The sequence below is a fragment of the Chenopodium quinoa genome, unplaced genomic scaffold (genome assembly GCF_001683475.1).
Source record: "Chenopodium quinoa cultivar QQ74 unplaced genomic scaffold, ASM168347v1, whole genome shotgun sequence".
Classification (NCBI taxonomy): domain Eukaryota; kingdom Viridiplantae; phylum Streptophyta; class Magnoliopsida; order Caryophyllales; family Amaranthaceae; genus Chenopodium; species Chenopodium quinoa.
This window is the reverse complement of record NW_018744092.1, coordinates 3,344,612-3,356,959: the sequence shown is the minus strand read 5'-3', so window position 1 is coordinate 3,356,959 and position 12,348 is coordinate 3,344,612. Positions and strand designations below refer to the sequence as shown.

The 12,348-nt window shown below is 34.6% G+C and overlaps 1 protein-coding gene across 1 annotated transcript; it reads right to left on the bottom strand.

Moving 5' to 3' along the window:
• Positions 1-2,336: 2,336 nt before the first annotated feature.
• LOC110691881 (putative BPI/LBP family protein At1g04970) lies at positions 2,337-10,746 on the bottom strand. The gene is made up of 6 exons (XM_021868852.1): positions 9,782-10,746; positions 8,144-8,283; positions 5,825-6,242; positions 4,530-4,778; positions 3,368-3,493; positions 2,337-2,945 (listed from the first exon to the last, which is right to left on the bottom strand). Exons 1-6 carry the CDS (start codon positions 10,220-10,222, stop codon positions 2,757-2,759), a joined length of 1,563 nt encoding a protein of 520 aa, XP_021724544.1. The 5' UTR covers positions 10,223-10,746; the 3' UTR covers positions 2,337-2,756.
• Between the last annotated feature and the right edge of the window lie 1,602 nt (positions 10,747-12,348).

Sequence of the window (12,348 nt, the reverse complement as noted above, 5' to 3'; positions counted from 1 at the left end):
ATTATGAACCAATAATTAGGTAAAAATTTTAGTATTTGTTTTATCTTACCTTTGTATTTTTTGTTATATTCACTTACGTTTATGACGAGGTCTTCAATGTCATTATTTCATTAAATATTCTAATCATGTATGAATGTAATTATGAAATTTCAGGTTCTAACTCTGAAATTTACCGACTAAATAAATGTCATTTAACTGTTTTTCAAGTATTTTGTGAAAACGGACTAAATCCAATCCGTGTAAGGATTGTCCAAATTCTTCACAATCTTTGACTGAAGTCTTATTAAAAAAAATTGATTTTGTAAGTATAACCAGTTGCCCTATACTTTAAAAAAAAAAATTCCCTACTCAAAGTTAAAAATGGTGCAAGTTGAGCTTCATTCACAAGTTTTTCAAATCACTCAATAATTGTTTGTTTTATATGGCTTGCATCTTTGATCCATGTGATAAAAATTGTAGTAATTATTATATGCGTAAATAAAAATAGCATAATATAAAGATTTAACTAAAAAGTTCATCGTAAGTATGGTAAGATTGGTAACAATCCGTCATGTATACTATATTCTACTAACAATGCCATCATGTATATAAAACATACTCAATTAATTATATATGATATTAGAATTTAGAGATTTACTAAAAAGATCATCACAATTATGGTAACTTGTAACTTTTTACTAAATAAATTCTATATTCTACTAAACAATCCGTCAATTATATGATAGTGGAAACATTTTGTAAAAATTTCTACTTTAATGAATATAATGAAATTTTTTTTTACGTAGGATCAATAAAATTTATATTTTTTTGGCAAAAAATATTATATAAGATCAATTAATACTATTCTAGTATATACAAACTTTGATATTTTTCTTACATTATGCATAATACTTATAGGAAATAGAAGGTTTTAAAAATTTAGTGAATAATTGCTTTATCTAGGATAGCTTTAGGTTACTTTCTCTCTCTTTCCTTTGACTTTCAGTAATTTTTTTTTTTTAATTTTGATGGAGTTAGATGGACGCAAATTGAATATTTACATTATTCATATTGCCTTTGATTTTAGTTAGTTTTGAGTAATCAATAACAGTAATAAAACCTAACATATATGGATTCTATTAAAAGGCATGGGTTGGGTACTTAAACCATCGTCGTGACCAAACCGACAACACTAAAAAAGATATTTATGAACCGAATTAAAAAATTCGGGTGTTATAAGTTTCACATCAGATATCGAACGCTCGATCTGACATCCAAATATAAATTTTTGACTTTAAAATTATATCGAACGTCCGAGCAACTTGCATTTTCGTGTACTATTCACATGCGCAAATGAGGATTCGGCCATGCTCCAAAGAATGTATAGACTCGTCGCATTACAATAAAATAAATAAGATAAAATCATTTATGAAATACAAAATCAAACATTGAAATTACTATGCATGTCAGTATGTACGAACTACCAAATTACAGTAAACTATAGAGAGAAAATTGTTTAGAAACACTGATATTATTGTATAGTTTTATGTGGACCATGTGGTGGGATAAGGAGCGAAAAAAGTGAATAAAATTTATGAACATAAAAGGAATAAACAAAAGTGGAAAGATAAAATAATAACGAAGGGAGTACGAAACAAAGTATAAATGAGCTCAATTTATTGACTCCATTAACTTTAAATTGGCATCTTTGACAACACTTCACGTTCTTTGCCTACACCTTCTCTTATTTGCACTTCTCCGTCAATAGAGTTCAGTGACAATCATCTATACTTAGCATAAAAAATGGTAGCGAATCATAAAAAATATTCCTTCATCCATTTCAAATTGTTCCTCACTTACAATCTTTTTGTGAAACAAAATTGATCAAAGTGATAAGAACATATATAAAACGAAGGGAATAAATCATTTGGAACAGAAACGACACCAGCAATGCAATAGAGCATAATTCAGAGGTTGGCATTAAAAAATCATTCTTCTTCGTTGCAACCACAGTCGCCACTGCGGGCACAGTCCACTGCCTAATAAATAGCGGATCAAACAATATCCAAGATTTTGTACATATGATGCAGAGGTTTATGTGAATTATGATTTCTTGCAATGAGGTTGGAGTGTGGTTTCATTCAAAGATTGGAGATTTTTATTTTAAAAATATGAACTACAGAAAGTGTGAGATTCCAGTCGGTCCAGTCTCCGGTACGTGAAAGTGTGAGATTCCGGTCCTGGTCCGGTCTGATTTTGGGCCGTGCACAGCCATAGTCCAAGGTATTCTACTTTAAAAGTTTCAGTCTTTTCGAAACTGAAAAGAGTAAGGTTTAACAAATGTTTGGTGCCAAAACTTGCCAAATTAAAGTATCTATATATTTACCCCAAAAAATTTCAAATGATACTCCATAGCATTTAGTGTATTTACAATTTGATAATGGTACTTCTAGTGAAGAACTGAGAACTGTAACATGCTAATTTTTTATGAGAACAAAGCTTATGCATAATTTACATATAACACACAGAAATTACACTCGCGGAGCTTGATCATATAATCATACCCATATATACAGTATGTTACTTCGTATATGAAGTACAAGGAGCAAAGCTGCCTCTGTTTTCATACACAAACGTTAGGTTACATAGTCTGCAAGGCTCCCAGATGGTTGTATACAGGATCTAAATGTATGCAGCTTTCCCCGTAACCCCCATACACTGCAGCAAATAGCAATTCCTCTGACTCTGAATTGACATAAAATCCTATGATATCTGTATCAAAGCCTGACATGATCATCCGACTCCGAATATGCTACATCGCTGCAAACAATGAGACTGGAGTCTAGGTAATTTGTTATGGCATTTTCAAGGGTAAAACCATGAAACATGGGCAATGTAAACCCTTTCCAAAGACGTGCATTGGCATATGGTACGAAAACTGTTTCAACCACTGTCCGTATAACAGGCTGCAAACAAAAAAACGGGTCAAGTCCCAAATGCAGACTAAAAGCTTCAGTCATCCTAGCATTATACTCGTAGTCATGTAGATCTTAGGATACCCAAAATTCAATTCAAATTTTAAATCTTCAAAAACAAAACGAGATCCTAAAGTAGAAGCATAGCAGAACGCTTATGACTAGCACACACCACAATATCAATATTCAGTATTATGAAGTTTCGATCTACAAAATGACTAAATCTGTCAAGTTAGGGCCAAATATTCATAGAGGTTTGCATCTCCTCTAGATATCTGTCCAGTCAATAAATAGATGCAATTTTTATAATACATTAGAAACTACTATTTATTCATAAATACAAATACCTTAAGGAAAAACAGAAAGCAAACAATTGTTTTAAAAACTGTAAAAACAAGTTGAATGACATTTACCTGTATCAAAAACATCTTCAGATTACCAATCTTACTCCACTTTAATGCCATTTTGAAATCATCCACTTTTACCTTGCCCCCAAGATCATTACCTCTTATTCTTACAAAGCCAGAAGCATGAATTTCCTAAGACGAATACACAATGTGAAGTGAACATAACTCGTGATGTGAAATAAAATGCCAGCTAAAGCAACTGATGTGACAGTGCAGGCAATGGCTCCAATTATAGGTTCTCAACAAAATGATCAATAAGCTTGAATGCTTAATCTAGAAAGTGCAAAAAATTGATACAGACAGGAATTTTACGCTTCACATGCAACAAAGATATCTACATATTCACATGTTATTAAGCACAAAGACAAAACAGAATGTAGTACTCAATAATTCTACACCCCTATTTGGATTCGGTTATTAAGAGTTATAATCACTTGCTTAGATGTCCTTCAAATGAAACTGAAAAAGCCTCTATGCATATAACTTATTTAAAGCAGCCATACTCTGAACTAGAACTAAGAAAACTGCCAGGTCATTTAAAGTGTAAAACTACACTCCTATTTGGATCCAATTATTAAGAATATAATCAATTATTTAGATGTCCTCCAAATGAAACTAAAAAAACCTACCCTCTAAAGATCTATGCATATTGGTCATAACTCCAGCAATATCCCCCCCCCCCCTTCACCAACACAACCTTAAGTACCAATTAGCTTAAAGCCTTAAAGAGCCCCTCAATCCAAATGTAACGACTATCAAACACCATTAAACAACAAAAAGGAGCTTCTAAGATCTAAATCAAAACAATCTCAACCAAAGTGCCTGCCAAAATTGGAAGCTCTACTCTTGCCCATTTGAATTCTCCAGCCCCATAAGATACAGTAGCTCAAGGAAACATCACACTAGCTCATGACAGCTGTGCTTAAGCATCATGTTAACATTATATTTATAATCATGGTTGCCAGATTACGCAACTAACAGATTTCAATATGCATATGACATACAAGTAATAGGTCATGCACCTACAACTGTCAAACAATAAAAAAAAAAAAATAAAAAAAAAAAAAAAATAATAATAATAATAATAATAATAATAAAATAAACTAATTGCTATAGAACAAACAGCATACAAATAATCAGCTAATAAGCCCAAGTTGGAAAAACTAACCAGTAAAATGCATGCAACAGGTATTACTTGCCCACCTTCTAAGACGTCAATTATCAAGTCCACATTGGCTATAATGTCAATGTTTTTGGGGGAAATCCTTACAACTGGAGGAGAAGCGAAAGAGACATTCAAATTCATATCATCTTTTGGGTACTTCTTATAAAGCTGAGGAATAATAAACCTCCAACCAGCAGTGTTCAGGAGAGCCTGATTTGGTATCTTATCCACAATCCATTGCAAATAACCTGCCTAGCCACAAATACATATCTAATAAGTTTGATCAGCCAAAAAGCTTTAACTTTTAAATGAAAAGACTGCCCCTATGCTGTTTAAAACCTTTTATGCTATATAATGATTATAATCACACATAAAATCACCCTTAATTTAATGTGGAAATTAATTTATAAGCTCAAAAAGAAAGTAGTAATTACTTATATCAAAGATCAAATTGTTATTGCTAGGGAAGAGGATATTCCCTTATCATACTATCATAGTCAATATACAAAAATCATTCATTTTCCCTCCTTGTTTAGTATTTGGAATTTATACTCTAGAAACATCATTGAAGTTCTTTTTTAAACATTTTAATGGCTTGGCAAAAATCCCCTTGAATTAAGAAAATGCTGTCATTATTGTCTTCATCCTGGAAACAAAATCTGTAATCACGTAGAAGATTTCCTTGCTTTCATTTGTTTTGACTCAAGCCATTTCAAAATGTTAGCATAAAATACACACTAGATGCATAGCAAAGCCACTATTCATATGTATAACCAATCTGCACATGAAAAACACTTGCCATACATCACTTTTATGATTTATCTCATCTCATTTTGTCTCTGAACTCCATTCATTCACTGGTATTTTCATTAAGTTTCACAACTCCAGTCACGGGAGCTAAGGTCTTAACTTAAGTTTTTGCTATAGGCCACCCCTTTGATAGGGCATCACTCATATTTGATTGTTTATATGCTTCACAACTTCAATCTGTTAACTTAAATTAATGTTCTTTTGTTTGAGGTGTATTTGAAATTGTAAGAATTGCGTAATCAATGATAATTGACATTGGGAAGAAATTCAGAACAATTTGATGACAAATTAGTTTTTCTACAATCATAAGTAGAATCGTAGAAAGCTCAAATCAACATATATACATGCTCACTTTTCTGTGTTCAAGTCATATTCAAAGCTCCGGGATGAGAAATCACAAGGTTTTCATCGCTATTCAACATAAAGAAATGCAAAGGGAAAACAAAAGCTGAATATTAACACATGAATCTATCTAAATTTGAGCTTACCTCAAAGTACAAGTTGGAAGCTGAGTGAAAGACGGCTTCATCAATTGATATTCCTACCATTCTTGATGAATCCTGACAAGATAAAGCTTGCACATGCTCCTCATAGAGATTCAATTTCCACTTTTGATCTGTTGGAGTGGAGGAACCTTCTTTATGAAATAAATGGTCCTTGTAGAATTTGTTTTCCAATGCTTGATCTCTTCGAGTGAATAAACCATTGATATCAAATCCAATTGAAGAATTACTCAGGACTAAATCATTTACAAAAGTGACATTCAAGCACGCAACATCATCAACTGGTATCTGCTTTGGTAAGCTTTCAAGAGACAAAGCGAGCTTTAAAATTGCTTCTTTAAGATTCTTGGTAATAGCTTCCTCCACTGCTGCTTCAATTTGTCCAGCAAAAACATCTACAAGCCTTGGGAGAGTAAAGAAGTGAAAAGTTAAAATCATCAGAACACTCAGAACTGATGCAAATTTAATTTTAAACTGGTCACATCAACTCTTTATTATCCGACATGTAACAGTCCTTTAATACTCGGGAAATGCCAGTTCAAAAAGTTGAAAATTTGTTACATATCAATCAATATTTTGGCATTGGTGCAAAGATATACTTCCTCCATTTATTGTTAGATGAAACAATTCTATTTTTACACTAATCACATATTTTAGTTTCTTAAATTTTGCTGACTTATACATAAGCAAAAACAGTCGTGTTGGGATCTTGTTAGATTTGTCTAAGTGTATATTTTAAAATATGATTTTTATAATTTTTACCTATTGATAATCAAAGATATTAGTGGTCAAAGTGAAAAGAAAAGTGTTTCATCAAAATAATAATGGATGAAGCAGAGCTGTTTATACATTTTAATGTAGAGAGCCAGCAATCATAGAGTAGAAGTGTAATCAGCCTTTTTCTCAAGCAAAGACAAGTCAATAAGTAACTCTCAAATATAGATTGTGGAAGACGTTAACGGAGAATGACTTTCCAAAACGTAGCTACTTGAACAGAAACTCGTTTCACAATTGACTCCAAATTCCAAAAAGAGAGTTCTTAAAACCTCTATGGTCCACCCTCTTTCTCAAGAATCAAATATGGTGATCACCAGTGAAGCATTTTCAGGTTAGTACTCCATCCTCACCCTTTTCTTTCTCTCTCTTCATCGTTCTTCCTGGCTTCCTTTTCTTCTTTCTTCATTTGCTATCACTTCCTCTACAAAGATCTTAGTGTTGTTCCTCTTCATTCCTTTATTTCTCTTTTTTATTTTTTATCTGGGTAATGGGTGCCATACAAATTGATAATTTGAAATAGTCGCGTAGCTGCTCCCTCCCTCTCCTATTCTCTATTTTTTTTTCTCTTTTTTTTTTTTCAATTCACAATAAGGTATTTTAATTCACTTATTTAGACTACCACATCTTGCTAATACCTTGCGCTTAGGCTCCGGGGACCTTTTCTGCCTTGCACCTTTAAAATATAGCAGATTGACAGATAAAGGGAATGTTGTACATTACTCAAGAGATAATAGTGGTTGGTTTTACATTTTGTGAGAGAACAATGCTCTCAAATGCTTGTAACTATCCTCTATTATTGTTATTTTCCAATTATTCAATCAAATATCTTCAACCCCTCATCTTCACATATGTTTCTGCCCCAACTCCATTACCGCACTACCAAAAAGGTAGGTAATGGAGCCTCTTAATTCTATGATTTCTATCCAAAGCTAATCTGATTCTTAGCATGTTTGTCCAACTTACAATACAAGTCGGAAAGTCCAGCCTTCAAAAAAGGTCATGTACAGAAGATATATGTAAAAGCTGTGTATACTACGGTGGATGTGTGGTACACTGATAGCACAAGAAGAGATAGAATCTCCATTGGAAAGATATATGGTTGTAGTGCCATTGGATAAGATAAAAAACCGACAATGGTGATTGGGCTATGTTCAATGTTAACATCAGAAAATGCTGGGTCATAGAATGGAGAATTGAAAATGAAGATTTTAAAAAGAAAAAGGGAGGACTTGAGATGTTCTGGACAAAAGGGGTTAAAACAGGACCTGAAAACAATTGGATTGATTGGGGAGAATGGATGCGAAAGATTTGCTTTAACAAATCATGTAAATGTCTTCTTGGCCTTTGCAACCGACTCCATCCATCTGGGATCAACACTATGATATTGTTATCATTGTTGTTCGCCACACAGATCTATCATATGGCTAATGATTTGATAAATAAATCTTGATGTACATGAAAATAAATGATGGATAAATGTCACTTAAATATATCACCATTCACCAGAAGAAGTTAAAAGATAAATACCCTTGATAAAGCCAAGATGCACCTCCATCCAATTTGATAGAGAGATCTTCAACAAAGCAACCACATTCAACAGGTGACAGTTTCAGCCTTCCTTCTTGGATTTCTAAATACAAGGTGAGGCCTACTTGCATCCCTTCTACCTTTGAAATAACAAATATTTACAAAATAATCAATATGAAAGTACTAGTCATAAATTCATATAGTTGTATGGACTAGATAATTGACCTAATCAGGAAAGTTCAGCAAGTCCACTTCAAAAGATGTTTTTTGGATGTGAGTAGACTGGCCCAAAATGGAAGACATAAAGGATGATGATTGTTTAGATAAATGATCACCCATCAACATATGTCAAATCATAAACAGAATAATAAGAATATGATATCAGTTACTCCTTAATTTTCTTCCAACCTCTATTTTGAGGTCCAAAAACTTTCTTCTCAATCATTTTGAGTTTAAGATAACTGTCTGACTTCCTCCATCAACCACCTTCTTCTTCACTCAAGGCGCAATGAGGCGATAAAGGTCCTGATGTGCCTCTTTGAAGTGAGATGCACGGTAAAAAGCAATATAAAAAATTTGCTTGTGTACGCCTCATTGAATGTACCTCTCCTAGTGCAAAAAAGACGTCCTAAGCCTCTAACCTAATCGCCTAGTGCCTCAGCTCCTAGGCGTGCCTTTTTTATACACTGATATAAAGGTAGTTTAATTATGGAGCTCATTGCATCTAAGAACACACTTCAAGTCAAGAGGAAGACTGTTTGGTGGATACAGCATGAATTGAAAGATAGAAAGTGTTGCAAGTGTTTTCCCAAGGTCCCTAAAAATCTGCTTAGCATGACCAAATACCTCACCTTACACTTTTTATGGGCCACATGTTGGAGTCACGAATCCCACACTCAAATGTTTCAAACAAACATGATGGACACAACTAGAAGAAAAGTTTCCCAAAACAATTTATCTGTATTCATAATAAAGCAAGGTCTGAGGAATGAAACTACTATGAGACATTGAGACCATTTTAGCCGTAAACAAGACTAGATGCAAATGTAACAAATACTTCAAATTTCAATCCATAAATCAGTGATTCGGTAGGTACCACCATCCCACTTCCCACTAAAACTTGAGTAGAGGCTGAAAAGAGTCAAAGGACACAAAAATTGAGTCCAATCGATAATAGATACAATATTACATTCCAATAAAAACAAAAGAAGGCAGCAAATTCCACATTCAAAGGCTTATACTATAGTCATCAATGTATCCAATGTAAATGGACTCAACCACCCCAAGCTCCGCCATCCGGAGACAGGACCAACGCTGGACATGATAATCATATTTTTATTTTTTTGGGTAAGAAGAATGACCCTACTGGACCATCAGCCACGATGCTTGAGAGTAAAGGGGAGGTAAATTCCTACTCCCAAACAAATGTAGTTGTTGGAGTTCGAACTTGTCACAAGGTGAGTTCCCCACCAGCTCCACCAAGCAAGCTTGGTTACCGCCTTACCAGGCAGGCATGATAATTGATCAGTATCATAACAATTACACCAATCAACATAGAATACAGTATACATACAAATTAATTCAATTCCAATCAAAGAAAAAAGGTCCAAAAGCAGAAAACCAAAAATTAGAGAGTACCTGAATAGAAGCAAACCCGTGATCAGAAAAGTGCAAAGGAAAAAACCAACCAGAAGAATAAGAATAATACCAATCCAAACTCATATTAGCTGTAGCCCCGGAAACAATAAAGGCAACACCGGAGTCTCCGGGGGTAATGTAGGAATCAGAAACCCTGATTTGGTGAAGAGAGATGTTGGATAATCGAACAAAGACATTCCCAAGAAAAGGGATTTGGATGGATTGATCAATTTGGGGGATTTGAAGAGGGGTTAAACCGGTGATTGCTTTGGAAATTAGCAAGTCTTTGAGAAAGTTTAAACCTTTGGTTGAGATTAGGAAGGAGAAGTATGAGGTTTCGCCGGAGAAGGTGGTGGTAGTTGCGGTGGTGGAAGGCGGTGGTGGAAGGAGGAGGAGGGAGGAGAGGAGGAGGAGAGAGAGAAGAGGTGGTGGGAGTTTCATGGGAAAGTCAAAGTAGAGAGAGTCAGACAGATGGCGGTAACTCAAGGAAGGAAAGAAAGAGTTTGTGTTTTCTATGTTTGTTAGGGGAATTAGAATTGAGATTAGAGAGGGGGGAGAGAGAACGGATGTGTAAGTGCGATTAATTGGTTGTTAAGACTTGTTTGGTTTACCTTATTTTTATTTATCTGATGTGGTGGGAGTTTTATGGAAAAGTTAGAGAAAATAGAGTTAGAGAAATGGCACTAACTCAAGGAAGGAAAGAAAGAGTTAGTGTTCTCTATTTTTGTTTGGGGAATTAGAATTGAGATTTTTTTTTTTTTTATTTGAAAGAATTAGAATTGAGATTAGAGGGGGAGAAAGAGAGTGTAAACGCAATTAAATGTCTGTTAGTTGTTGGTTGTTTTACTAAATTGAGTAGACGGTTTGATTGCAAAAGTGCAACCTTAGGCCCCGTTCATTTCACCTTATTTTTGCTGAACTAAAATTATTTTTACTGAACTTAAATTATTTATGCTGAACTTAAAATATTTTTACTGAACTGAAATTAATTTTACTAAATTGAAATTATTTTTGCTGAACATAAATTAATTTTTACTGATTTTCTGTTATATTTTTTCTTTAAAGTTACTGATTTTTACTGAACTGAACTTATTTTTATTGAACCGAACTTATTTTTGTTGAACTGAAATTATTTTTATAGAACTGAAATTACTTTTACTGAATATTTTTTTTTAAGGTGAAGTGAACAAGGTCTTACATTGTTTGTTTCAGTTTAATACTCCTAAATAAATTTGGTCATTTATTCAAGAATATATGCATGGATCTCGGAAATAAGGCCCATGGCATGACAATTTTTTACACTGCGGACTTCCAAGTCATTTGAGTCATAAACATTTTTAGTACAAATTTCATACAAATGATCAAAATAGTGCCAAAAAAAATATATAAAAATGATAATTTTCCTTAATTTAAATTTCAAAAACGAATATTTATTTTCAACAGCTAGATATTAGTCGAAAGATTGTATTGGGGGGTGGGGGGGTGGGGAAGAGAGAACGGATGTGTAAGCGCGATTAATTGGTTGTTAGGACTTGTTTAGTTCACCTTATTTTTATTTATCTGATCTGGTGGGAGTTTTATGGAAAAGTTAGAGGAAATAGAGTTAGAGAGATGGCGGTAACTCAAGGAAGGAAAGAAATAGTTAGTGTTCTCTATGTTTGTTTGGGGAATTAGAATTGAGATTTTTTTTTTTTAAAGAATTAGAATTGAGATTAGAGGGGGAGAAAGGTTGTGTAAACGCAATTAATTGTCTGTTAGTTGTTGGTTATTTTACTAAATTGAGTAGACGGTTTTGATTAGGGGATTTTTATCCTCCAATCACCGTCTGACAAGTGGACCAACCAGGTTCCGCCACGTGTCCTTCACGTAGGCCAATAGGAGCCTGCCACGTGTCAATCACAGATTCGTCCTCTGCGGACCAATTGAGACACGCCACGTGTCCACCCGTGCCAAATGGGAAAACCGGCCATCAAGGCCCAATCCAGTCTAGAGGCCCGATCAGCCCTAGGTTTACCTTAAACCTAGAGAGTGGCACGCTTCTCAAGGCTATAAATACTTAATTAATCCTCATTAGTTGAGGGATCGAAGAAAAAATACATTAATTACACACAGTAATAACCGGCTGATCTCGCTAACAAAGCAGATTACCAACACTAAGCACTCTCACCTAGAGAGACCTTATTACTTTAATTTCCGTATTAATTACTCCTTAATCAGGTACTAACTTGACCGTTGGAGGCGGAGCTCTCAGGAGTCTCCGTTATTTTGCAGGTACAGGCGTCCGGTTCCAGTCTCGGAATTGTAACTCTCCCGCAGGACATCAGAAAACCCCGAAACATTTGGCGCCGTCTGTGGGGAGAGTACTTCAGAGATGGCATCCAATTCTGTACCGACTCCAGAAGAGAGGCGTCCCCTAGACGACCCTCAAGTTCAGTCAGACCATGATACCGAAAGTGAATTTGAAGTTGAAACTCATACAGCTCCAGACGGGACCCTAAGGGCCCGACGTACCCGTCATACCGAAAGGAGGGAACGGGAGCATCTTCAAACAGGAAGCGAGCCAGCAG